Below are 27880 nucleotides of genomic sequence, written 5' to 3' on the forward strand. Positions count from 1 at the left end.
CCCGCCTCCCAAGCCTGGGGCTCGCCGCGTAGCGCAGTCCTCCGCCTTCCTTGCCTTCTCGGCCCCTTCCTTCCTTCCCTCCTTCCTTCCTTCCGCCGGGCGCGATGGAGTGGGGGAGCCGGGCGGCCGCGGCGCTGCTGGCGCTGCTATGCGCGGGCTGTGTGCTGCGCTGCGGGCGCGCCCAGTACGAGCGCTACAGCTTCCGCAGCTTCCCGCGGGACGAGCTGATGCCGCTCGAGTCGGCCTACCGGCACGCGCTGGACCAGTACAGCGGCGAGCACTGGGCGGAGAGCGTGGGCTACCTGGAGATCAGCCTGCGGCTGCACCGCCTGCTCCGCGACAGCGAGGCCTTCTGCCACCGCAACTGCAGCGCGGTGCCCCAGCCCGAGCCCGCCGCCGGCCTCGCCCACTACCCCGAGCTGCGCCTCTTCGGGGGCCTGCTGCGCCGCGCGCACTGCCTCAAGCGCTGCAAGCAGGGCCTGCCAGCCTTCCGCCAGTCCCAGCCCAGCCGCGAAGTGCTGGCCGACTTCCAGCGCCGTGAACCCTACAAGTTCCTGCAGTTCGCCTACTTCAAGGCAAGTCTGCCCGTCCGGCCCCGCCCCCAGGCCCAGGCCCGGCCCCGGCCCCGCCCCCAGGCCTGGCCCCGCCCCTCCGCCTGGGGTGGCCTCGCACCGCCTTCCCCCGTGCAGCCTGCTCCCACCCAGCGTTGCCAAAGGACGCCTCCAGATCCTGTCCCCCCTTCTTCATCTTAGATAGAGATGAAAATACTTATCTAGAAGGGTTATTCTGGGGCAGAGAATACGTACACAGAGCGTCAACCACCCAGCAGGGCCTGATAAATGTTACCTGTTATTTGAAAGACAGACTCCTCTTTTCTGTGCATACCGTTAAAACCCCCTTTTCTCAAATAAGTGGCGACTTTCAGTAACAGAGGGGAAGAGGACCTGAGGTGCCGACTAGTTCCTTTTAAAGAAAAGGAGGTTGAGGCCTGGCCAGGACCAGGGCTTGTCGGGAGCACACACCGGCCTGGAGGAGCACAACTGTGCTCTGTGACTCATCAAGGTTGGCGCTCTCGGCCCTTTGATCTGGAATTTAACACAGTTGTCATACTCCTCTGTGGCTACTTAAACTCTGTGATTGCTGGCTAAAAATAGCCACAAATGGCAGTTCTTGATCCTTGGAGTCCTTTCTCTGCGGACCCTCAAGTTTTAAGAATGGGCTGAATGCCCTAACTGGATAAAGCGACTTTAACTTCGCGGGTCGTTACCAGTTTTTGCCAAGAAAGCCCTCTCAAAGTCCAGTTTCTACTTTAGCTAATTGAAAATGATTTTTAAGGGAATATATTGTAGTCATTTTCATGACTACAAAAATAGATTCAGGGCGCATTCCAGACTCTGGAAGTAGAAGTTGTTTTGTTTTGTTTGAAACTTTGCTTTGAGTCTTTGTTTCTTTTCTTTTCTTTTTTTTTTGTTTTTTGCTTTGAGTCTTTGGATTGCAAGATCTGTTTTTCATATTTCTGAAACAGAGCCACCTTAGGTTGCCTTCATAAGAACAGTACAATAGCACAAAACCCCAAATAGGTGAAAAGCTGAGTTATTTCTGTGTTCATATCTTTATATAAAGTATCACTTTTGTTAATGTTTGCCCTGGCAATAAAAAAATAGTTTAAAATAAAACCGGGGGATAAGATTAATAAAGCTCCAGGACATTGAAAAATGATGGCTGGCTCTTAAAGGACTATGTTTTAACAAAAATAACTCCTTTAATTCTCTTTTTTTTTTGCCTAGTTTTTGTCAGATACAGTCTGAACCAAATTTGAGTCATATAATCAAGGGGGAAATATTTTATTTTTAAAAGTGGAGACTAGTAGAAACTGATTCATCTACAGATGAATTTGAAACAAGTGATATAGGGAGGAGGGGAAGAGTATTTTACTTAATGTGACCGGAAGGCAAAGGTTTTCTCCTTCATGATGGTGGCCTCAAACATCAGGATGGTCACAGCTATTCTTCAAAACCTTTAACAGGTCTTGATATAATCACTTACTTAGAAGTCAGTGAAATACCATCTGTCTTGGTATTTTGAGATCTCCCAAAGGACAGGAAAGTTTCAAGATTTTATTAGGAAGCCAGGATCTTAGCTGCTTCAACAGAAAGTCACTGAAGAAGTGATTTGAGGTGGTGTTACTGTTGCCTTAACGATGTTTTTCTTGTCAATCTCGGTGTATGGGGTGGAGGAGGACATGATTGGAGGTATGCATATACACCCCCCCACCCACCCCAGGCACCTACAGTCTGGAGGCTGGTGTGGGAGACAAAGCTGTCTGCTCCTGCTACACACTGAGGCCGATTTAGGAGTGGCTCATTTGGTAGGTGGCTGGGGTCCTCTCATGTAGGTGGCTTGTCTCTCTAGAGCACCTGGGAGGGTAGTCCCTTTCTCCAAAACTTGCCTGGGTTTCTGTCGGAGGCTTAGCTGCCAAGATGTAGCTCCATGTTCCAGAGGGCAGGGCCCAAGTTGAAGTGAATAAATAATTTATATATAAATATATAAATGTAAATTTGTAAATTTATATATTATATATGATATATTTATACATATTTATATATTTGATTATATATTTATATATTTTCTATATACTTATATTTATATACTTTTATATATTTATATATTATATATATTTATATATTATATATATTTATATATTATATATATTTCCAATATATTTATATGTTGGAAAATATTAGTATATTTTTTCCAGCAGAAAAGTTGTGATGTAGTCCCACTGGGTAATTGGAGGAATGTTGAAAAGTGGTTATTTACAAAGGCTAGTAATGGTGGGGGGTGACCCCCACCCAGGGCCAAAAAAGGCTCAGGAGAGGACGGTTCCAGGAAGCAGGAAGGAGGGAGAGGGCCACTTCCAGAAGAGCTGTGACCTTCAGATAAGGGCCAGTAGTGGCCCAAGATGACTGAAGGGAGGGAGCGAGGAGGTAAGTAACGCAACTTTACCCTCTTGCCTTCCTTCAAGCTTCCACTGGGGCTCCTCACTGGTGAACCCCACTGGAAGCTAGAGGGCAAGAGAGTGCAAGTCTTGATGGGCCATGGAAGTCACGGAACCCTCATCTGGAAGCATTGTGTTGAAACACAGAGTTACTTGAAGGTTTTGCAAAAATCACTGCTCATCCTCCATTGAGCAGATCTCCCCTTTCTTTGTTGTACTCAGGCGAATAATCTTCCAAAAGCCATTGCTGCCGCTCACACCTTTCTACTGAAGCACCCTGATGACGAAATGATGAAGAGAAACATGGCGTATTACAAGAGCTTGCCCGATGCCGAGGACTACATTAAGGACTTGGAAACGAAGTCATACGAGGTATATTTGGGTTTTTATACTGCCAGACAGTTGCAGTGTGAGTGGCTGCAGAAGCGGGTCTTGATGAATAGCTATTGACATCCCAGGACCTCTAATGATTTTTGGTGGCGTTGTTGAGTTTTATGACAATGGAAATGACTGACTTTTTAGCACAATTGACCCATTTGAGAATGAGATTTTACATTCTATGATGCACTTAAAGACACATTTCCTTTAAATGCTGTATTTTAGAAATAAGGTCATTTGGGGGCACCTAGGTGGCTCAGTTAAGTGTCTGACTCTTGATTTCTGCTTAGGTCATGATTTCAAGGTTGTGAGATTGAGCCCCAGGTCAGACTTCTCTCTCAATGGGGAGTCTGGTTGGGATTCTCCCTCTCCCTCTAAGCACCCTTCCACTCCTACTCTATCTCCCTCTGTAAGGAGGGAGGGTTTTTTTGTTTGTTTTTTTTGTTTGTTTGTTTTTTAAGAAGTTCATTGGATAATTTAGTTTTAAGATAGAGGAATATACACATATCTTGGATATCATCCAAAAATGACCAGAAACACAAGAAACAGGAGCGTAAGTCTCCATTTCTGATGAAACTAGAAGACACATCTTTTTACACACACACACACACACACACACACACACACACACACACACACATATGTACTGAGGTGGAAAGGGAATCGAGGGTCTTGGAGGACTGACTTGACAGATTAGAGGGTACTGAAATCTATGCATCTGTGAAGGGGAGTCTGATGGGAATGAATGAGGAAGCATCTAACTCCTTTAGCACTTACTGTTGTTCAGACCTACTGAGTTTGGTAGCCAGGGGCATGGGTACCCGGGAAGGCTTAGGGCATGGTTAAAAAACAGAGGGATATGCGGGGCACCTGGGTGGCTCAGTGGGTTAAAGCCTCTGCCTTCGGCTCGGGTCATGATCCCAGAGTCCTGGGATCGAGCCCCACATCGGGCTCTCTGCTCAGCAGGGAGCCTGCTTCCTCCTCTCTCTGATTGCCTCTCTGCCTACTTGTGATCTCTGTCTGTCAAATAAATAAATAAAATCTTAAAAAAAAAAAACAACAGAGGGATGTGTTGGAAGTATCCATGAGGAGCTGATAGATCCCAGCCAAGGACTGACTTTAGGGTCACCTGTCATGCAGCCAGACTGCAAGCTCACATTGTCATTGGTGGTGACCCTCACATACAGAGTACAGAGTCTTTTTTTTTTTTTAATTTTTACTTATTTATTTGACACACACAGAGAGAGAGATCACAAGCAGGCTGAGAGGCAGGCAGAGAGAGAGAGGGAAGCAAGCTCCCTGCCGAGCAGAGAGTCCGATGCGGGGCTCGACCCCAGGACCCTGAGACCATGACCTGAGCCGAAGGCAGAGGCTTAACCCACTGAGCCACCCAGGTGCCCCCAGAGTATAGAGTCTTGATCAGTTTTCCAGGGAAGCATTCTCCAGGCTCTTGTAGGACTCGTGAAATACCATGCTTGTCTACCTGTGTCTGAGAGCCAGTCTGGGGAGAGCGGTGGGGGCCTCACAGCTGAGTCAGAGACTTTATCTGCTTCTTGGTTTTTAGCCTCATGCCTCAACCCCCACTCTGCTATGCCTGATCCCTGACCCTCCAGCCCTTATAGATGGAGTCTCTAGAATAAATCTCCATTCTCTGGTGAGGAGCGCCTTTGGGAGGTATGATCCCTTGGGTGGACAGGTGGGTGTGCAAGGAAACCTGGGGCTCTAACAATGCTGTTCAGACTTTTGGCGCTGCTTTCTCTTCTGTGCCTAGCACCAGTCTCTGTGGTCGCTAGTGCCTGCAAATGCCGACAGGTGTATGACGTAGTGTAGTGCATGGTGGGGGCGGGTGGGGGGATCACTTCCCCCCCAGACCCTCCTCTGTGATAATTTGGCTTTCGGTCCTTGCAAAAGTTGTTGAAATGTCCTGTCTATTGCTGGCTCCTTTTTCATTCTCAGTGAAAAGGATTTCTGCCTTTGAATCTTTTTCACTGTGGTCTTCACTGCACTTGGGGAGCAGAGCTGAGAGCTCGTGGTCAGTGCACTGCGTCTAACTGCAGGTGGGCTAGACCATTCTCTCCCTCTTCGGAGTCCTGCGGGGTGGGCTGGGGCTGCCCGACTGTGTGCCCAGGGCTTCCGCCTCCAGGTGTGGTTTGCTTCTTGCTGCCGCCCAGCGGTCCCTGCAGAGCCAGCTGCCTGGACTTGCTGCTTGTTTTCCCAGCCTCTGGGCATGCGGTTCGGTTCTCTGCCTGCCTTATTTCCGGGGGATGCTGCATGCTCAGGAGGTTCAGGGAGATCAGCCTCTCTATCTGACACCTGATGCTTGGGGTTCAGGTCCGAGGGGTGGTCCTTAGACACCTCCATCCTGGAGCAGCTGAACAAGAACTCCAGGTGGAGCATGCCGTGCTTATTTCCGCAGCACCCTCCAGGTGAGCGGGGTAGTGCATGTACCTGAGATCTTTACTCATTTCTTGTGAGACCCAGCGGCTTCCTCAGCCCAGTTATTCATCTTTATCTGGTCCAGTCAGCAATTAGCAGAAGTGTCTTAACGTTCCACCATCTGGCACATGCCTGCCCTCCCCAGGAACTAGTACTAAGGCTTGGCATTCCTATTTTATACTTAACTGTTGGGGGAAGGGTGTCTGCCGCCCGCTGTCAAGCGTATATATCTCTTCTGTGTTTCAATTGTAAAAACCAGCTTTATTGACGTAGAACTTATTTAAAATTTATTGACTAATTTTAAGTGTATAATTCAATGAGTTTTGGTAAAGGTATGCGAGTGTGTGACTACCATCACAGTTACATCACAGAATATTTTCATCTCCCCTAAAATGTTCCCTCAGGCCCCTTTCCTATCACACCGTTGTCCCAACCCCTGACCTTTGGCAGCCAGTGCCCTAATTTCTGTCACTATAGTTTTTCTTTTTTTCTTGACTTGAATTTGATTTTATTATCAAGCACCTCCTACTTTTTGAATCAAATAAGAAGCGTACCATTGCACGTAGGGTAGAAAAGCTAGATATAAGTCAGTTCCTGGGCGGCTTCCTATTCAATTTAGGGTCAGCGTGGTTTTTTGGGGACTAATGAGAGTGGAGCTCCTGCTCTTGGTTGGACGGCCCAGCACCTTCATGTCTGGGAGCTTCACCCCCTCTCCTTGCTTTCCAGAGCCTGTTCATCCGGGCTGTGCGGGCCTACAATGGCGAGAACTGGAGGACGTCCGTCACAGACATGGAGCTGGCCCTTCCCGATTTCTTCAAAGCCTTTTACGAGTGTCTCGCTGCCTGCGAGGGCTCCAGGGAGATCAAGGACTTCAAGGATTTCTATCTTTCCATCGCAGGTTGGTGGCAGGCCATATTCCACATGTAAATAGGACAGCTGTCCTGTGGCATCTGTGTGCCTTCCTGGCACACAGGAGGGACTCCAAGGACCCCTCCCCCCCCCTTTTTTTTGGAAGATTTTTATCTATTTATCTGAAAGAGAGAGAGAGAGCACAAGTAGGCTGAGTGGTAGACAGAGGTAGAGGGAGAAGCAGGCTCTCTGCTGAGCAAGGAGCCCAATGTGGGACTTGATCCTGGCACCCCGGGATCATGACCTGAGCTGAAGGCAGACCCTTAACTGACTGAGCCAACCAGGTGTCCCTCTGAGGAGCTGTTGAGCTTCAGTATGAATGGTGGCTGGGGAAGTAATATGTAACCCACATGTCCAGCCTTTGATTTAGCAGGGGTTTCTGAAAAAAATCCCTGAGTACAATGTTCAGACAAGCACAGGCTTGGAAAGGGGGTCCCGCAGATCAGCCCTGCCCTGTTACAGATCCCCTGCAGGCTTTTGAAAAAATAAAAATCGGTCTGAGAGCAATTCATGACTCACATTGTATAAAACGTTACTAGTTTAGACACCCTTAAGGGTGCATTCCAGTGGTGTATAATACATGCGCGCTGATGTGCCCCTACCACCGCTGTCCATCTTAGCCTCCCATCATTTCATCTTCCCAAATGGATGTCCCGTATCCATTCAACAGCAGCTCCCCTCCTTCCCTGACAGCCACCACTCCGCTTTCTGTCTCTGTGAATGGGACTACTCCGGGTACCCTGGAGAAGTAGAATCCTATAGCATTTGCCCTTTTGCGACTGGCTTATTTCACTTAGCATAATGTCCTCCAGCCTCAAAAATATTGTAGCAAATTGGTTGCCTTTTAAATCATCAGTAGGTTTTTCCTCTACATCTATTTTCTCCCCTTGGCTATTGAAAAAACGAGATCATTGGCCCCTGAGAGATTCCCACAGTCTGGATTTTGCTGACTGTACCTCCTTGGTCCTCTATTCCCTGTATTTCTTATAACTTGGAAGCTGGATGGTGAGGCTTGATCAGGCTCAGGGTTGATTTTCTTTTTTTGTGGAGGTGGGGGCACAAGACGGCTTCCTAGTTGGTGCTCAGTTCTCGTGTTCCTTCCCGCATCCCTTCATGCCTATAATGTCAGGAAGTACTCCCCACACTCAGACTGAAGGAGGGGTACAGAAAGAGAGCTTCCTTGGAGTTACCATGTTTTGACTATAGACAATTGCTAGAAAAAGTGACTTTATGTTCTAACTAGATGCCAGACCCTGTTCTATGCTCTTTATGGGTATTATTTTGAGTTTGCAACCCTATGAGAAAGGTACTAGCATTCTCCCCATTTCATAGCTGGGAAAGCTGAGGCCTAGAGAGGTTAAGTACTGTGCTTATTGTTCTCTGGGGAAGGGCTGGGATTTGAACCCAGGCAGTCTTGACTAGAGTCTTACCTCAGTGAAATCCTCTCACCTCACCTAAATTATACTTAATCTGGGACCTTATTATATTTTTAGAATAGGTAACATATATGCACATAGTATAAACTGTGAAAGACCACAGAAGGATACACTGTAAAAAATAAGTCTCCTTCTGTATAGTCAGGGTCCTGACTGGAGATAGATGGCGGACATACATAAGGATTTCTCAATATGGATTTGTTCATAGAAATGTGGGTGAAAGTGAACCCCAAAGGGGGAAAATGGTACCCTCGGGCTACTAGTAGCGGAGTTATTATTTCCTAGGCTGAAGGGGAGGAAGGAGTTACAGACAGTTATTAGGAAGTCTTGCTTCTATCCACATCTCTTCTACCCATTCCACTCACCTCAAAGGTAGCCATTTTTATTACCTTCCTGCTTATACCCCTATAAAGTTTTTTTTTTCCTACAAAAATAAGCAAAGATCAGTTTATCTTTGATCTACCGAAGATATATCTCTATATCTTTATATGAGATAGATGGATAATTGAGAAATTTTTTTTGTTTAAAATTTTTGTATTTTATTTTAAAATAATTTTTTTATTTTCAGTTTTATTTTGATTTTTTATTTTTAAGTAATCTAAACCTATAAAGAAGTAGCAAGAGTAGTACAAAGAACTCTCATAAACTATTTATCCAGATTCACCAATTTTTCACACTGATTGTGCTACATTTACTTCATCATTCTCTCTGGATTTGTGTATGTAATTATTTTTATTACAGAACCACTTGAGAGTATGTTGCATACATCATGACCCTTTACCCCATAATACTTCAGTAAATTTCCTAAGAATAACAATATTCTGTATAAATCCACAATGCAGTTATTAAATTCAGGCAACTTAATATTGAAACAATACTTTTATCTGATCCATAGTTTATATTCCAGTTTTGCCCCTTATTCCATAAATGCCCTCTAGCAACTTTTTCTTTCCTGGTACAGTCCAATCCAATATCATGTTTCCTATTTATTTGTCATTTTTCTTTAGTGTTCTTTAATCTGGAACAGTTCCTTGGCCTTTGTTTTTATGCCATTCATATTTTTTTATGCCATTCATATTTTTTTAAGAATATAGGCTAGGAGTGGCTGGGTGGCTCAGTCGGTTAAGCATCTACCCTCGGCTCAGGTCCTTCTCCCAGGGTTCTGGGATTGAGCCCCACACTGGACTCCCTACTCTGCAGTGAGCCTGCTTCTCCCTCTCACTCTACTGCCGCTCCCCTTGTTTGTGCTCTCTCTGTCAAATAAATAAGTCAGATCTTTAAAAAAAAATGGATAAGAACATGGGCCAGTCACTTTATAGAGTATTCCTCAGTATGGGTTCCTGTTATATTCAGGTTGTACACATTGGGCTGGAACATTACAGAAGTATGCTTCTCGGGGTATCCCATTCAGATGTGCATGGTACCTGTTTGCCCCTTACTGGTGACGTTGATTTTTAAGCATTTGGTTAAAATGTTTCCAGTACCCAGCTTCTCAGCAATACTATATTTCCTTTTGATACTAATAAATAATTTGGGAAAAAAATACTTCATGATGAGGATAATTTGCTGTTCATCAAATTGTATTCATCCCCTCCCCTATGACCATACACATAGCAAATGAGCAGATATTGAGGATTCTTGCCTGATTTCTTTTTTCTCTATAAAGTTTGTATATATGTACATCTATTTCTCTGTATTTTTTGGTTTGCTTTTCTCACACTGAATAGGTACTATACTTTATACACTGTTCTGTTCTTTGTTTTTTTCACTTAGCAATATATCCTGGCTAGCACATAGAGAGAGTCATTCTTTTTGTTGTTGCTGACTACTCCACTGAGGGGTGGGAGGAATGAGGCACCACAGTTTATTCAACTCTCTGATGGACATTTGGTTTGTGCCAATCTTCTACTATTACATGTAATACTTCAGTGGAGAACTTTAGGCCTTTTTTTTTTTTTTGGCTAAGTGTGGAGGTGTGTTTTCAGAGTCAACATAAGTTGGATTGGTAGTTCAAAGAGAAAATGTCTTTGTAAATTATTTAGTATTTTAAGTTACCATGTTGTTTCCTAGCAAAAATGTGTGAGAGTACCTGTCATCTACAGTCTGGCCAACAAAATGTGTACCATCATCCTGGATCTTTTGCCGGTAGGGGCACAAACGGAGGAAAGGGAGGGGGCCATGGTTCATGTGGGAGGATTTTAGTGATCAGTCCTGAAAGCAGTGGAAGTAGTTTTCATTAGTTGTTGCGATCCACATTTTATTGGCACAACTAATCATAGGGCGCCAACCCAACTGCAGGGGAGGTTGGGAAATGTAGTCTTTGATGTCTTTCTCTATTATTGTATTTAGGTCTACCTATTCTCTTTTAATGGCTTTTTAGATTCCTACTATTTGTATGTACCATATTTGATTAATCACCTGTTGATTGGCAGTCAGGTTATTTCCAGGTCTGCTTGTTGCAACAGTGCTTTTATGTGGCTGTGTCTAAAGAAACTTTCCTAGAAGTAGACTGCTGGGCAAGGATGAATACCCAACTTTTGTAGCAACATGGACGGGACTGGAAGAGATTATGCTGAGTGAAATAAGTCAAGCAGAGAGAGTCAATTATCATATGGTTTCACTTATTTGTGGAGCATAACAAATAGCATGGAGGACATGGGGAGATGGAGAGGAGAAGGGAGTTGAGGGAAATTGGAAGGGGAGATGAACCATGAGAGACTATGGACTCTGAAAAACAATCTGAGTGTTTTGAAGGGGCGGGGGGTGGGAGGTTGGGGGAGCCAGGTGGTGGGTATTATGGAGGGCATGTATTGCATGGAGCACTGGGTGTGGTGCAAAAACAATGGATACTGTTATGCTGAAAAGAAATTAAAAAAAAAAAAAGAAGAAGTAGACTGCTGGGCCAACGGATATGTGCATTTTAACCTTTGATGCATTTTGCCAAATGGCTCTCCAAAAAATGTGTTCATATTTTGCTTCTACCGACAGAATAGGAGAGTATAAATTTCACCATCTTCTCCCTAACACTGGGTGTTACCGAATTTTTAAAAGTTTGCCCATTCAAATGACAGGCAGTAGCTACACTTATGGGGAACACAACAAAAAGCATAGATTTGTTGAATCACTATGTTGTATACCTGAAACTAACGTAACGTGTGTGTCAACCCTACTTCAACAAAACGGGATTTTTGTTGTTGTTTGCAAATTTAGCAATTTAAAATATTTTAGGTGGGATTGTGTTTCTTCATGACAAATGAGGTTTATCTTTTCACAATGTGTCTTTGCCATTTTTATGATTTCTTTTCTGTGAACATCCTTTGGCCATTTTATATTGGGTGTTTGTCCTTTTTCTTACTGTTTTAGGGAAGTTTATGTATTGAGGATTTTAGCCCTTTCATCATAAGTGTTGCAAGTATTTTCCCCGTATCATCTTTACCTTTTACCTGGATCACCGAGTGGGGCAGAGGGAATACTGAGAGGCTGATGAATGTGCTGCTCTGAGAATTTGTGTGGCTTCTTTCAGATCATTACGTAGAGGTCCTGGAATGCAAACTACAGTGTGAAAAGAACCTCACGCCCGTTATAGGAGGCTACCCAGTGGAGAAATTTGTGGCCACCATGTATCATTACTTGCAGTTTGCTTATTATAAATGTAAGTAATTATCTTCTACCAGCTCTTAGGCAAGGTTCTTAATTCTCCTGAGACTCAGCTTCCCCATCTGAAAAAAACGGGGGTAACAACACTTACCTCTGGTTGTTGAGAGAATTCGTCAAGGTTGTGTTGACAGCCCTGGTGCCGTGCTTTGCACAGAAAGCCAGCCAGCAAGACCTGGTGATTCAGGGCACAGACCCTGGGGCCAGACCACCTCGGTTTATGTTTCCGCTTCATCACTTCCTAGCTTCTCCGTGCCTCAGTTTCCTCATCTGTAAATTGGAGATAATTGTTCTAGCCTTGTGAGCTGATACGTGTAGAATTCTTAGGGTATTTGTACACTAGCACACGACCTTATCTCCTCCCTATCATCAGCCTTCCCTTCCAGACTGAGTTTTATTCCACTCTGTCCTTCTTGGGCCTGAAATTCGAGTTAATCTATCAGAACATTCCAAGGAGTCGAAGGGAGACAAATATAAGAGAAAGTTCATCAGAGTTGAGACTTCAGAGTCTGTCTTTTTGCCCCTTCCTCCTCTCCCCATAACTGATGTTGTCTGAGTGGTGGGAACCTTGCGATGGCAAGCACAGGAGGATCCTTCCCGTTCAGGGATAGGTGTCCTCGGGGACTCAGGGATATGCTGTCAAGGGACCAGGGACCTTGGCTTCCACAGCCCTCTTTCCCCACTGTGGCTATTATGTTCTTTGTTGAGTTTCCTCTTCTTGCAATAGCCACCTGCCTTTTTATCTCCCTTCCTATCTTCTTCAGGACTGAAAGATGTGCCTCCTGCTGAAGGTTAGAAAAGGGACCAAAAAAAAGAAAAGAAAGAAAAAAATTTTCTTCTATATGTGTGTGTATTTGTATTTAACTTTGCTCATCAGGATTATTCCTGAGAAGACCCTGTAGCTGTCATTTACAGCAGAGCTTTGTGAGTAAGGGAACTTGCCCCTTTCAGCAGTGAACCTGCTATTATGACAGCCTGAACCTCATCTAAGGATGCGATGAGATATCCTGAAATGTCCCTTGGTTGGGACGTTCCTTAGATCAACAGGAGGGTGAGGTGTGTCTTCAGCAGGTGTCCTTTCCCGTGCAGAGGCAGGGATATTTTATTTGCCACTGTAATCCTGGTACTAGGTAAAGGATTATTGAGCATAGAGGAGAGTAGTCTTATTCTTTTTGGTGAGGGGTGGGGTGAGGTGTAGAGAGTGAGCTGGGGTGGGGGTGAGGCAGAGGGAGAGAGAATCCTAAGCAGACTCCATGGTCAGCACAGAGCCTGATATGGGGCTCTATCCTACCACCCCAAGATCATGACCTGAGCCGAAATCAAGAGTCAGATGCCCAAACGACCAAGCCACCCACACACCCCAAGTCTTATTTTATATAATCTAGGAACATGCTTTCACATGAGACACACCAAGCTCACGATGGGTCCCCAGCAAATATTTATTTGGCTGCGTTCTAATGACAAGGGGACAGTTTTCTCCTAGACAGTGTTTTGCTTATGAAGAGCACTCTTTTTCAGTCTAAGTGATCAATTAGCACTTTCTTATGAAAAGACTTGTAGTATAGGCTTGTTACAGCAAAGTGAGCATCTCAGAGATGTGCAGAGAAACACCCAAAGCAGAGCACCCATTCCCATCTCCCCCACTTATCCCCACTTAGTATTAACTCTGTGTTTATATTTATCCATGCTTGGAAGAGCCCTATTTTAATGAGAATTATGGAAAGTCGTGTATATTTTAAAAACTTATTCTGGAAAATGTAAAGTGCACATTAGAGATGATGGTATAATGAACTGTATAGTATGCCCATCATCCAACTTGAACTTTTGTCAACACTTTGCCAGTCTGGGATTTATAGTTTAAAAGTTTTCTGTTGGGACGCCTGGGTGGCACAGTTAGTTAAGCAGCTGCCTTTGACTCAGGTCATGATCACGGGTCCTGGTATTGAACCCTGTGTTGGGCTCCCTGCTCAGCGGGGAGTCAGCTTCTTCCTCTCCCTCTATCCCTCCCCCTGCTCATTCTCTCTTTCTCTCTCAGATAAATAAGATCTTTTAAAAAAAGAAATAAAAGTTTTCTGTGGATGAAAACACAAGCTACTGTTGTTATTTGATAAGCTGGTGTTTTTATTTCATTTTCCTGAAAACCTGTTTTGGCACCTTCCTGAGCAAGACACCATGTTGGACTCTGAAAGGGAAAGAATCCAGTAGGTGTTCTAATCCTCTGAGAAGGGCGTGGCTCTGCCTGTGCAAAGCCAGAGCACTAGGCCTTTAGAAGTGTTCCAGATACATCCAGGCTCTGGCAGCACACTTTTCCTTGGAATCCTCACACGCTCTGAAGAATGCCCTGCCTATCAGAGATGGTGGCTGTGACCTGTAGATACCTATGGACCAAAACCTCTAGCTCTACCCGCTGCTCCACGGGAGATTTTTGCTTTCTGGGTTTATAAGTGAACAGTATGAGTAAGATATACTTCTTGAAACTAGCTTCTTGAAAGTCAGCCCTGTTGCGAACTCTTTTGAGATTATCTACCACACTCAATTCTTTGAGCACAGGTGTTATTTATGCTTGAAGCCCAGCCCGGGAGGCCGTGAAATAAGTACCTTTCCCCACCTTGCAGACGTTGTGAATAACCCGCGCCCTGAAGTCGTGGGTTTTTAGGGTCGTTGTTACAGGAGACAGCCACTGGGTGGCACAATTTATTCATACCCACGTTTTGGTTACTCGGGCTAACTAGAGCTTTAAAATTGGAGGGTCATGTGCCAGGATAAATACCCAAGGGCTTGCGGCTAATCACCTCTTTCCCCTTGCCCCCTACCTCCAAAACAAATCCCAACGCCTGCAGATCGCCTGTGCTCAAGGTGCTAAGGAGACGTCGATACCGGGTGACTTCACCTCGCTTCCAGCCCAGAAGGCCCACCATCCTTTGCGTCTTCTAGGTTTAGGTTAGCTGTAGGAGGGCTGCGTGGATCTGGGGATTATGGTGCCATCCAGATGGGACCCAGGCATCTCCTCCCTACATCCCTCAGCCCCAGGACAGTCCAGGGGACTCAGCCTTCCCCGCTCAGGTCAGTGGAGCCTGAAGTAGAACATAGTAGACATTTCGGCAAAGGCATCTACCTAATGAGAAATCCCATGTTTCAGAACCACTCCCGGCTGCTGTGGAGACCCAGTCTGTGCCTGGCCCACCCAGGGATGGCTCTGGCCGGTCACAGGCTTTCCCAAGGAGGGGCTGTGGAGAAGGGGCTTGCCCGTGGATGTTTTTTTAGGAAGCCAGTGCGGCTGAGGGGAACTTCAGGGCACGGTTTGCTGATTTCCTGTGCCTCTTTTCTCCCCGGCCTCAGTGAACGACCTGAAGAACGCGGCCCCCTGCGCGGTCAGCTACCTGCTCTTTGACCACGACGACAAGGTCATGCGGCAGAACCTGGTGTATTACCAGTACCACAGGGACAAGTGGGGCCTCGCAGATGAGCATTTCCAGCCCAGACCAGTAGGTGGCGGGGCGCGGGGCACCACGTTTGCGGGCCTCTTCCTTCTCACGTTAGGCGACTGCTTTGCCTCTTAGGGGAAAGCATTATTATAGAAATGAAGGGGAACCCCTTTTTTCTGGGTGGGTTTTTGTGGTCTTTTAACATTTTACTGCTCTATTCTGATTCCTAAATCAGTAAAAACTACAAATGTCAAACATTACAAAATAGTTTTACTTAGAAAATGTAATTCCTTCAAAATCCCACACTTTTTCTTTACCCTCTGCCTTATAGCTATGCATTTGCTCGTATATACAGCTTGTATATACAGCTCTACCCGCTGCTCCACGGGAGCTCTTTGCTTTCTGGGTTTATAAGTGAACAGTATGAGTAAGATATACTTCTTGAAACTAGCTTCTTGAAAGTCAGCCCTGTTGTGAACTCTTTTGAGATTATCTACCACAGTCAACTTTTTGAGCACAGGTGTTATTTATGCTTGAAGCCCTGCCCGGGAGGCCGTGAAATAAGTACCTTTCCCCACCTTGCAGACCTTGTGAATAACCCGCGCCCTGAAGTCGTGGGTTTTTAGGGTTGTTGTATTTATTTATTTTTGTATTTATTTATTTTTACAGAAACAGGGTCACACTTTACCTGCTGTTGTGCAACTTGCTTTGTCTTTCCAAGAATTCATCAGAAACGTTTTCCATATCACACTTACATACCTACTTATTTTTTAACACCTCCAAGATAGATTCCTTTATGGATGGACCATCATTTAATTCATTTGATGGACAAGCTCAGCTTTCCATGTATTTGTTTTCAGGGAACTCCACAGATTATATATTACTTTTAAAAGATCTTTTCTAGTTGGTCTTTGCCCTAAACTTGTATTTCCCTTGGGACTTTTATATGCTGTCCCAGTTTGCCATACACACCTCATGCCCTGGCCAACATAGACACACACACACACACACACACACTCGCTCTCTCTTTCTGTCTCACTCTCTCACTAACTTGGTGGCCTTTCTTTTTCAATTGAGATATGGTTTACATACAGTAAAATTCATGCTTTTGAAATGTACAGTTTAGTGGTTTCTAGTAGAGTCACAGAGTTTTACAGCCATGACCATTGTCCAATTTTAAACATTTTCATCACCCCCCAAAAAAATTCATACCCTGTCTCCCCTTCCTCCAGTTCTGACATCAAAGGGTTGGTCATAGAAACTATTCTGTGTTTGTGTCTGAACAGGAAGCCGTTCAGTTCTTTAATGTGACTACACTCCAGAAAGAGCTGTATGACTTTGCGAAGGAAAATATAATGGATGATGATGAGGTAAGTTTTCATGTTGAGCGCATGTCTGGCTAAGAGAAAATATTACTCACATCTTTGCAGAAATCACTGGAAGGCCAAGCCATCCCTGAAAGAGAAGGAACCTTGAGAAATACAATTTCTGTGGGCGTTTTAATGAAAGAGCATTGGAGGGGGGATCACCCAGGTCATACATAGCACCACATTTCCTGAAGGTGAATATGGAGGAACCTATCATTGAAGTCATCCAGTGATAATTTTTTAACTTTATAAAAATGCAGTGGATTTTCAATGACTCAGCGCTCCAAACACACTTGGAAAGCCTCATCCCAGTTTTTCTGGGTTATGATTATTATCTTTTTCTTTTTTTTCTTTTTGTAAATTTAGTACTTGCTGTGAGTCATTTTCTCATTCTCTGAGATTGCTTGAAATTCCTGATTCTCATTCAGCTGCCTCCTTTTTTCCTTTTTTAAAAGTTTTTATTTAAGTAATCTCTATTCCCATTGTGGGGTTTGAACTCATGACCCCGAGATCAAGAGTCACATGCTCTCTGACTGAGCCAGCTGAGTGCCCCTCAGCTGACTCCTTTTTTTGACAAAGACTCCACTGCTGATGGAGGAGTCATTTTGGGGTAGGGCAGCCTACTCACAGAAAAATCCTCATTATGGGGGGTATTTAGAGAGATGTGTTTGAAACAAACCAGAGCATGCTTCCTAAGGCAGTGACCCTCACTTCATAGACAAAGAGCTGGGGGAGAGGAAAAAAAAAAAAAAGTTCTGTGAGCTCAGGGCCTCTGGGTCTTCTCTTTCCACTGCCCTGGTTTTTGGTGGAGCACTTTGAAATAAGTTATGATCACGGAATTTGCTTTCCATGCACAAATTTGCGTGGGGTGGACCCACCACTGGCAGGCACTAAATTCCCCAGAGCTCTGGTTTTCCATCTATAAAATGGGACTAACAATGTTGACCTCACAGGGTTGGGAAAATGAAGTATCACACTGCATGTGGAAAGGCTTTATAGACTAGGAAGTGATCACTGTGTCCTGAGTCCTAGGTTAGGTTAATAAGAAGCAGAGCCTGACATAAGGTCACAAGGACGCTGCAAAGGAAGGAGTGCTGGCTACACACAAGCAAGGCTGGATGCTCTAGTTTGGAGAGTGGAGAAAAATATATTTATAAAAAGGAAGAGCTGAGTTCCTAATGGTCCAGAGCAAACCACTCTTGTTACTTTGAGATATATACTTCCAATGTTTTCTATATATTTTCTGATATCTATTTATAATGAACCCAACTGTAATAGATATCATGGATTTTCCATTTGAAATTGTAATATGAGAAGTTTCCCTTGTGATGTTTTTCTAGAACACCTTTATTGGGATACTATTCACACACCATAAAGTACAAAATATAGTGGTTTTAGTATATGTGCAAAGTTGTGTATCCATCGCTAAGAATTTTAAGGCATTTTCATTATCCCAAAAAGAAATACCAAACCCATTCCTTCTCCTCTGTCTATCCCTTTCCCATCTCTGTCCCCAGCCTCTGGCTCTATGGATTTACCTGTTCTGGACATTTCATATAAATAGAATCTTATGGTAGGTGGTCTTTTGCAATTGGCTTCTTTCCCTGAGCATAACGTTTTCAAGGTTCAACCATCTTGTAATATATATTGTGTTACATGTAAAATTCCTTTTTATTGCTGAATAATATACCACTTTGTGGATATACCACATTTTGTTTACGTGTTCCTCTGTTGATGGACAGTTGCACTGGGTTGTTTCCACTTCCTGACTATTTTGAATAATGATGCTATGAACATTTGTGCACATGTTTTTGTTTGGACAAAAGTTTTAAATTCTCTTATGTATGTGGAAGTGGAATTGCTGGGTCAGATAGTGCTCTGTAGTTAGTTAAATTGTTGAGGGGTGCGTTGGGGGGATCCTGGCAGCCATGGTGTCAGACGAAGATGAATTGAATCTTCTGGTTATCGTAGTTGATACCAACCCAATTTGGTGGGGAAAGCAAGCGTTAAAGGAATCTCAGTTTACTTTATCAAAATGCATAGATGCTGTGATGGTGCTGGGAAATTCTCATTTATTCATGAATCGTTCCAACAAACTTGCTGTGATAGCGAGTCACATTCAAGAAAGTCGATTCTTGTATCCTGGAAAGAATGGCAGACTTGGAGACTTTTTTGGAGACCCTGGCAACCCTTCCTCTGAGTCCGGCCCGTCAGGGAGTAAGGACGGGAAGTACGAGTTGTTCACAGCCGCGAATGAAGTCATTGCCGAAGAGATTAAGGATCTCATGACCAAGAGTGACATAAAGGGTCAACATACAGAAACTCTGCTGGCAGGATCCCTCGCCAAAGCTCTTTGCTACATTCATAGAATGAACAAGGAAGTGAAAGATAATCAGGAAATGAAATCAAGGATTTTGGTGATTAAGGCTGCAGAAGACAGCGCGCTGCAGTATATGAACTTCATGAATGTCATCTTCGCAGCACAGAAGCAGAATATTTTGATCGATGCCTGTGTTTTAGACTCGGATTCAGGACTCCTCCAACAGGCTTGTGACATCACGGGGGGACTGTACCTGAAGGTGCCTCAGATGCCTTCCCTTCTGCAGTATCTGCTGTGGGTTTTTCTCCCTGATCAAGATCAAAGATCTCAGTTAATCCTCCCTCCCCCAGTCCATGTGGACTACCGAGCAGCTTGCTTCTGTCATAGAAATCTCATTGAAATTGGCTATGTCTGTTCTGTGTGCTTGTCAATATTCTGCAATTTCAGTCCTATCTGCACGACCTGCGAGACAGCCTTTAAGATTTCTCTGCCTCCTGTGCTGAAGGCCAAGAAAAAGAAACTGAAAGTGTCCGTGTGATCAGAAGATCCCCACGCCCCGAGCTAATCTCTTAGAGCTTATTAAGAGAAATTGTGTGGCGAAAGCTGTGTTAGGAAGCCCTGAAAAAAATACAGTGTTGTATGGGATGATTTTGAATGAAGTTTCTTACAGGAAAGTTTTCTAGACCATTATCCTCATGCTGTGCTTTTGGGGGACCTGCTTTATTTGAGGGAGTCATTCTGTGCAATCTTTTCTGATAGTTTTTTGTCCACAGAGGGAGAAGAAAGCATAAATTAGTGACTTTTTTTTTTTTTTTTTTTTTTAATGGGGTGATCATTTGTCTGTCAGCCTGGCCTGATTGCAGGCTTTAGACTCTGTTACCTAGTCTGGGTTCTGCCTGTGAAATGCACAGCCAGTGGAATTTGAGCAAAGTTTTAGCGATCGTCCACTAATGGCATTAATCAAGAGAGACCATCTTCCTTGAATCAACAGCTGACTTGGATGGTAGTCATGCAAATAAAATCCTTATTTTCTAAGTTAAGATTTAGCTCCAGAAACTAGCAGATTTTCTTTTGCCTGACATCACTGTGTGTCTGGACATAGTTATCCATGTAATAACTGTCGCTGAGTAAATAGGAAGTCTGATCTTAAGTGAATGTGGAGAAGGGGGTGTGGTACTCTGGCAGTGACCTTCCCTTCTTCAGAGATCGTTGGGTGAAGAGCTTCTGCATGAGAGCCGCTGTCTGGGTTCAGAGGGGGGCCTGGTGGAGAATGGATCCTTTATGGCTCAGTATTGTCCCCCAGGTGGAATGAGAAAAAAAAGAAGCATTAATGTTGGAGAACTGTTCTCTAAAATAAGTGCGGTAGGTTCAAAACAAAAATTATTTGTAATTTCAACAAGAAAAAACTTATTTTTCTATGGAACCTTGACGTTACTAGAAGTCTTTTCAAATTCCAGCACAGTGTAAGAAGGATTTTCAGGAATGGTGGCTGCTTTGTTTTGTTTTACGTATATTGACAAAAACAAACAAACAATCGTAAATTGACAAAAACCCATTTGTGCACACAACTTTGTATGTACGTAAGATTCTAATTTTCCCTTCATGCCATCTCAGAAGCTGAGTCTCGTTTAAGTAATTTGGTATTTGGCTAGTTGATTTCAGGTAGATTTTGTACTTTGGATTTATAATTTTGTTAAATACACAGAGGCTTTGGTGATCACTTGGCCAATATTTGTTAGTCCTTGAGTTTGAGAATCTTATTTGTCTTTTAGAAATAATATTTAATATTTCACAGTGTAACTATAATGGAAATCACTGTTTTAAGTCTGGGAAGTCATCAGATATCTAAAAGACAATTTCAAAGAAGCTGGTCAGGTTCTCGTTACTACTTTTTTGTTTGAGATGCTTTGTGTACTGGCTTAATTCTGGTTTGGTTTTATTTTTAACTGTTGTGTTTATGGTTTATATAAATTTTTATAATAAAATAATTTAAATTTAAAAAAAAAAAAAAAATTGTTGAGGAATTCCCAGACTGTTTTCCAAAGTGGGTGCACAATTTTACATTCCCACCAGCAGTGTATGACATTTCCAACTTGCCACATCTTTGTCAGCACTTCTTGGTGTTTGTCTTTTTTATTATAGCCATTCTAGTGGGTGTGAAATAGTACTTCATGGCGGTTTTGATTTTAATTTCCCTAATGACTAATGATGTTGAGCATTTTTTCATAAGCTTATTAGTCATTTGTATATCTTCTTTAGAGAGATGTCTAGTCTATTCAGATTCTTTGTCCATTTTTTAATTGGGATACTTGTCTTTTTATTGTTCAGTTTTAAGTGTTCTTTATATATTCTGGTTATAAGTCCTCCATCAGATATATGAATTGCAAATATTTTCTTGCAGTCTGTGGGTTGTCTTTTTCATTTTCTTAATGGTGTCTTGAAGCATAAATGTTTTAAATTTTAATGAGATCCAATGTATCTGGTTGAAACTGCATCTTGAAATTGAAAGTGTAAGTCTTCCAACTTCATTCTTCTTCTAGGTTGATTTGACTATTATGGGTCCCTTGCATTTCCATATGAATTACAGTATCAGCTTGCCAATTACTTTTTTCTTTTTTGCTTGTGTTTTTGGTGTCAATATCTAAGAAACTCTCACTTAATCCAAGATCATGAAAATTTACTCCTCTTTTTTAAAGATTTTTATAAAAAAAGTTCTACAATCTATTTGACTTCATTTTACATATCATGTGAGGTAGGAGTGCAATTTCATTCTTTTACATATTGATATCCAGTTGTCCCGGCACCATTTGTTGAAAAGATTTTCTTTTCCATTTAATTGTCTTGGTACCCTTGTAGGAAATCAACTGACCATAAATGTAAGGGTTTATATCTGGACTCTCAATTCTAATCCATTGATCCATATTTCTATCCTTATGCCAGTACCAGACTGTCTGGAATACTGTAGCTTTGAACTGCATCCTGAAATTGAAAATGTGAGTCTTCCAACTTCATTCTTCTTCTAGGTTGTTTTGGCTATTCTGGGTCCTTGCATTTCCATAGGAATTATAGCATCAGCTTGCTAATTTCTTTCTTTCTTTTCTTTTTAAAGATTTTATTTATTTATTTGATACAGAGAGAGAGAGAGAAAAAAAAAAAAACCACAAGCAGAAGGAGTGGCAGGCAGATGGAGAAGCAGGCTCCCCACTGAGCAGGGAGCCAGATGTGGGATTTTATCCCATGACCTTGGGATCATGACCTGAGCCTAAGGCAGACGCTTAACCTACTGAGCCACTCAGGCACCCCTGCTTGCCAATTTCTGCAAAAGGCTGCCAGGATTTTTTGGTAGGAATTGCACTAAATCTGAAGATCCTTTATTTATTTATTTTTTTATCCTTTAGATAGTATTGACATCTAAACAGTAATAAGTCTTCTGATCCATTAACATGGGATGTCTTTTCACTACTGGAGGTTTTCTCTGATTTTCTTCAGTAATGTTTTCTTAATTTTCATTATTCTTGATTCTGTTGCAAATGGAATTTTTTCTAATTTTTCTTTTCAGTTGTTCATTGCTAGTATGTAGAAATACAATTGATTTTTGTGTATCGATATTGCAATTCTGCAAATTTGTTGAATTGTTTACTCTAATAGTTGTGTGTGTGTGTGTGTGTGTGTGTGTGTGTGTGTGACTGTGTTGTTTAGGAGTTTCTACATGAAACATGGGTTTCATGTTACCTATGAATAGAGGTGATTTTACTTCTTCTCTTCCAATCTGGATGACTTTTGTTTATTTTTCTTTGCTAATTTCCCTAACTAAAACCTCCACTAATATGTCAAATAGAAGTGGGGAGAGTGGACATCCTTGTTTTGTTCCCAGTCTTAGAAGAAAAACATTCTGTGTTAGCATTAAGAATGTTGCTAGCTGTGTGTTTTTTGGTAGGTGCCCTTTGTCAGGTTGAGAAAGTTCCCCTTCTCTTCCTAGTTTGTCAAGTATTTTTAACATGAAGTGGTGTTGAATTTTGTCATTTGCTGTCTTCTGCGCCTACTGAGAGGATTGTGTGTTTTTTGTAACCTTGTTAATGTTTATTATAAACATGACTTTTTAATGACTAATATTCCCAGGTATCAGTTTTTTTTAAAGTAAAGCTTTTTGTTTTTGCAGGCTTTTAGGTTGCTTCCAACTTTTTTCTCTCACAAATAACATAGCTATGACTAAATTGGTTACTTCTTTTCTGGTCATTTCCTTAGGATAAATTCCCATGGGTGGAATTCCTGGGTCTAGGGCTATGAACATTTTGAATGCTTTTGAAGTACAAAGACAATATATTTAGAAAAAATCATAGATATTAGAACAAGAGAATTTTTATGATATTCAGAAATGCTCTGTCATGTCACAGATGAGGTGATAAATTCAGAAAGGTGGAGTGACTTACTCAAAGTTACACAGCTAGTTGGTAATCACCTGTTGAACACCAGGCTTATTCTGGACTTTAAAACTCCTAGTATTCTTGGATTTGACACAGTCAAGATAAAAAAAGGAATCTGTCAGAGGTCCTGGAAGAAATTAACTTATTAATCAAAGCTTTAGAATTGTGAAAGAATTAATCCATCTCTAAAGAACAAGCTATTTTCTTTTCTAGATATCAAATTATGGCAAGTAATTATTTAAAACAAAGTATCATCAATACAATAAAATTCCTAATTTAATCTTTAAAATTTCCAAAGGACAAAATACGACATTGAAACAAAACATCAATACGATTTAGCTACTGAAGTTAGGGCATTCTCCTTTATTATTATCTTCCTGGGGTTGAAATGTGTTGTAAGAGCTCCTGAAAGTTTGCACAACACTGGTTAAAAATTTTGCAGACGCTTGTTACGGTTTCAGAAACTTTGTAAAGCAGGCTTCAAGTTTCAGGTTCTGATGGTTGTTTGATTTGGGAATGTCTAAGAGAAATAGATGATCATTTACAGGAGTGATTTGTTGAGGGAGTGCTCTCAGGTAGGAGAGAAGCGAGGGGTAAGGGAAGGAGCCACGGAGATGTATGGTCTCAGCTGGAGTCAAGCTTAGCCTGATCCCCCAGGAGTTCTGGAGCATGGATTGTACCACAGAGCTCTTCCTGCATTTTACAGGCAGCTTATCCTTCTGTCCTTGGTTGTTGGCAGCCCAGAGGGGTTGGTGTCTAAGCTTCCAGGTGGGGCTGCTCCTTTTATTCAAGATCAGTTGTCCAGAAAAGGGGCAGCTATCAGCCATCAGTAATCGGCATTTCCAACAGCTGGGGAATGGGTGCATTCCCCAAGCAGATCTGAGCTAGGCTCTTGGTGCCTCCATTCTAACAAGGCACAGAGGGGGTTGTGTTTCTTTCATCTGTATTGTCTTGGGTACTTAGTAGTGAGCTAAGAGCAGACAATACCATCATCCCCATGTCACAGCAGCCACACAGCAGGAAACAGTAACTCTGGAGACAGCTGTCAGGGCCATACATACAATCCTTCTACTGTGTTTTCCTTTTGGGATCCAGAAAGCAACCAAAGAGCATCATTTTTTCTTTTTTTCTTTTTTAAAAGATTTCATTTATTTATTTGAGAGAGAGTAAAGCGAGCGAGCGAGAGAGAGAGAGAGCCAGGTGGAAGGAGAAGCAGGCTCCTCGCTGAGCAGGGAGCCTCACACGGGGCTCGATCCTAGGACTCGGTCCCAGGACTCTGCGATCATGACCTGAGCCGAAGGCAGGCGCTTAACCCACTGAGCCTCCAGACACCCCAGAACATCGTTTTTTCAATCAGTAGTCTTCCACTTCCATAACTTCAGTTTCTAATCTCAGGCATGACAAGGTAGATGTATTTGGTAAAAATAATAAGATTCCCTTTAGTGTCTCGTGCACTTGGGAGATTTCCTAACTATCCTCAGATGCTGAGATTTTTCTAATGGGAAGTGTGTTAAAATATCAGATAGAGCAAATAGGCTGGGATGGTGACTTGGCCCGAGATGGTGACTTCTGTGAAGGAGGCCAAGCTTTTGCAGGGGTGGTTGGTATGATTGGGGCTGACCCTCATGGGAGCAGGACTTGGCCTGTTTGGTGGTTCACTCATTCTTGGCAGTTAAGAGAATGGGTGGCATCAGCTGGGCCCAGATGTGTTGTGGGAGAGAAATCAATGCGGAGAAGGAGATCAGAAAGTATGCTGGGCTATTCCAGGTTGAGGCTTAAGGCTGATTGCTGAAGGAGGGAGCAGGTGGGCTCCTAGTCCTGACAGTGGGCAAGTGGGTCCCACCGTACCCAGGAGACTGTCTTGTAAAGGGAGTGACTGCTTGAGCACACCAGCACTGTTCACGAATTCTCTCCATCATTCTTCCGTTAGCAGGTTTCCCACCTTCGGCGTGCCACATTCCGGGGGAGAAAAGCAACCCAGGTGCTGGTCCTGGGGAAGCTCAGGTCTGCTGATCAAGGCAGAAAGGGAACAGATAGAGAGTATTCCTGTGGAATAACTGCTAAGGGTTTGGGGGTGCCCAGAAGAGGGGGCACTGAGCAGGTCTTTAAGTGGGTGGCTGGATTGCCCGCTTCCCACGGGCCATCCGTGGGGGTTCCAGAGCTCGTGACTCCAAGTTCACATGGAGGGGAAGCCACATCCCTCCCAGGGGGACGTCAGGTCCTCTGGGCGCAAGGGCAGTGGAGAAGGGCTGCTCCAGCCCACACAGGCAGCCAGCAGGGGCATCTTAGAGACAGTCTCTGCTTACCAGCACTTTTATTTTTATTTTTTAAGATGTTTATTTATTTATTTGACACAGAGAGAGAGAGTAGAGGAAGCAGCAGGCAGAGGGAGAAGGAGAAGCAGGTTTCCTACAGAGCAGGGAGCCCAAGGCGGGGCTCGATCCCAGGATGCTGGGATCATGTCCTGAGCGAAAGCAGATGCTTAATGCCTGAGCCACCCAGGCACGTCATTACTGGCATTTTTAAAGTCAGGTAGCTCAGCTAACGCTAGTGTCCTATTGTCTCTTACAGGGAGAGGTTCTGGAATATGTGGATGACCTCTTGGAGCTGGAGGAGACTGGCTAGTCCACAGCGGAGAGATGCCTCTCGATGTTCAGGAGACCCAGATTCTTTGTCTTCTTTACCCCAGTAGCCCATGTTGTTGATACCTCAAAGCCTTCTCTTTGCTCTGTGAAGTGAAAGGGAAGCCTCAACTCTCACTACATACAATAAGGGGTGAGCCTGCCTTCCCTATGACTGCCTCCCCATGGTCTGCCTCCCCACGGCCGGCCCACATCCACACCTATCTCCCTCCCTATCTTCAAACCTGCCTTGCTCATATTCACGCCCACCTTTCTCACCATTTTCGTTGGAAGGACAGTCTTCCATTTTTTCCCCCCAGAAAAATCACTATTATTTTTTAAATAAGAAAAATACTCCTAAAATTAAGTGATTGTGAAGACCGGCTTAGGGTTTTCGCTCTTCCAGATTTTGTACTCCTTTATCCCCATGCCCTGATCCAGAAAAGATAAGCGGACGACAAGGGCCAAATTCCTCCACGCCCCCTGACAGCCTACACATGGTCTGACCTGCACCATTTCCGGCCCTCACTGAAAGACAGTTTGGGTAGATAGTGCAGGCTACAGAAATAGGGCTTTTGCTCAACACTTCTGCCTCTCCGAAGTCTTACAATGGTTGGTTGGTCCCCATTGGGGAAAATAGTCAGTTACAAGTCTCAAAGTTCCAAATGGAAGAAAGCAGAGGGAGTCTAGTTTCATTCATTCTTTCAATAAATATTTATTGAGCACCTGCCTACATGCTAGAGATTGACCTGGGCACTGGAAATGCTGTACGGAATGACAGAAAAAAAAAACCCAAAACCAAACCCTGCCCTCTGGAGTCTACATTCTATAAGGAGAGACAGACAACAAATAAATAAGAATAAATATATACAACCTATCAACAGTGTTAATTGCTATGGAGAAAAATAAAGCAGGGAAATGGGTACGGAAGCCTGGAGATGAGGGTACAGTTTTAAATAGCATGGTCAGGGAAAACTTCACTGGGAAGGCGACATTAGAGCAGAGACTTTAAGGAAGCAGTTCTCAGGGAAAAGCATTCCAGACAGAGGGAACAGCATATGCGTGAGAACATGCTCACTGGGGTGGGGGAATAGCAAAGAGACCAAGGAGAGGAATGGGCAAGGGGAAGAATGGAAGGAGATTAGGTAACGGAGGCGGGAGGGAGGACAGGTGGCTTAGGCCAGTGTAAGGCCTCTGGCTCCTACTCTGAGTGAGATGGGAACCACTGGAAGGTTTGGGGAGAGGAGTGCCTTGGCTGCCATATTGTGACCAACGGCAGATGCAGGGACATCAGGCAAAGGGAGTGCTGGCTTGAACCTGAGCTGTCGCAATGGAGATGGTGAGCAGTGGCCAGACTTGGACTTATTTTGAAAGCTGGGCCTGTAGGATTTGGTGACAGATTGGATATGGAGCATAAGAGAAGGAGGGGTTAACAGTGACCTCAAAGGGTTTTGGCCCAAGTGACGGGAAGGATGGAGTTGCTATTATTGAGTATAGGGAAGTTGGTTGCGCGTGTTAAGTAAGGAATTTGGTGCAAAGTAGGCTCTCTGAGGCTGGGATGGAAGGTTCAGGCTGCAAATAAAAACCTGAGCATCCTCAGATCAGGTCTTTGACAGAGCCTGGTCCAGACACATGGGTTTCTTTTGGGGGTACATTCAGAGGAAACTTGTGAAGGCCTCCATCAAGCATAGTTACTGACTGTCCTCTAGGGGGCAAGGGGTACCTTTGAAGGCAAGAAGCTCGGTCAGCTGAGGGCAGTTCTCTGGAAGGACGGTGACCACTGGCAGTGGATGGGCATGGTGAGGGGCTGGGAGCGGGGATGTGGGTCCTTGCTCTGTGAAGGGGGGTTGGGAGGAATGCCAAGCCCCCGCTGAATCGTCAGCATGTACATGGTATGGAAAACCATAAGCCC

General features: G+C 43.7%; 2 protein-coding genes across 4 annotated transcripts; both read left to right on the forward strand.

Annotated features, from left to right (window-relative positions):
- The first annotated feature begins 5 nt into the window (after positions 1-5).
- Positions 6-26845, forward strand: CRTAP (cartilage associated protein). Of its 3 annotated transcripts, XM_032302307.1 has the most exons (8): positions 10-575; positions 3221-3370; positions 6539-6710; positions 11681-11809; positions 15151-15296; positions 16523-16606; positions 21864-21916; positions 25919-26845. In XM_032302307.1, exons 1-8 carry the CDS (start codon positions 105-107, stop codon positions 26037-26039), a joined length of 1326 nt encoding a protein of 441 aa, XP_032158198.1. In that variant the 5' UTR covers positions 10-104; the 3' UTR covers positions 26040-26845. The 3 variants fall into 3 exon arrangements, with proteins under 3 accessions (XP_032158347.1, XP_032158198.1, XP_032158272.1); XM_032302456.1 differs by lacking the exon at positions 11681-11809 and having other exon boundaries at positions 6-575; XM_032302381.1 differs by lacking the exon at positions 21864-21916 and having other exon boundaries at positions 13-575.
- On the forward strand, positions 18513-20235 carry LOC116567466 (general transcription factor IIH subunit 3). Its single transcript, XM_032302561.1, has one exon. It carries the CDS (start codon positions 18532-18534, stop codon positions 19459-19461), a length of 930 nt encoding a protein of 309 aa, XP_032158452.1. The 5' UTR covers positions 18513-18531; the 3' UTR covers positions 19462-20235.
- Positions 26846-27880: the final 1035 nt, after the last annotated feature.

The sequence above is a fragment of the Mustela erminea genome, chromosome 1 (genome assembly GCF_009829155.1).
Source record: "Mustela erminea isolate mMusErm1 chromosome 1, mMusErm1.Pri, whole genome shotgun sequence".
Lineage (NCBI taxonomy): Eukaryota > Metazoa > Chordata > Mammalia > Carnivora > Mustelidae > Mustela > Mustela erminea.

Bases quoted from the DNA above. Each gene is read 5' to 3' on its own strand.
- CRTAP (XM_032302307.1), top strand. From the start codon at position 105: ATGGAGTGGGGGAGCCGGGCGGCCGCGGCGCTGCTGGCGCTGCTATGC. The intron at 16,607-21,863 runs GTAAGTTTTCAT...TCCTTATGCCAG, and splicing joins ATATAATGGATGATGATGAG to TACCAGACTGTCTGGAATAC. The intron at 21,917-25,918 runs GTGAGTCTTCCA...TGTCTCTTACAG, and splicing joins TGCATCCTGAAATTGAAAAT to GGAGAGGTTCTGGAATATGT.
- LOC116567466 (XM_032302561.1), top strand. From the start codon at position 18,532: ATGGTGTCAGACGAAGATGAATTGAATCTTCTGGTTATCGTAGTTGAT.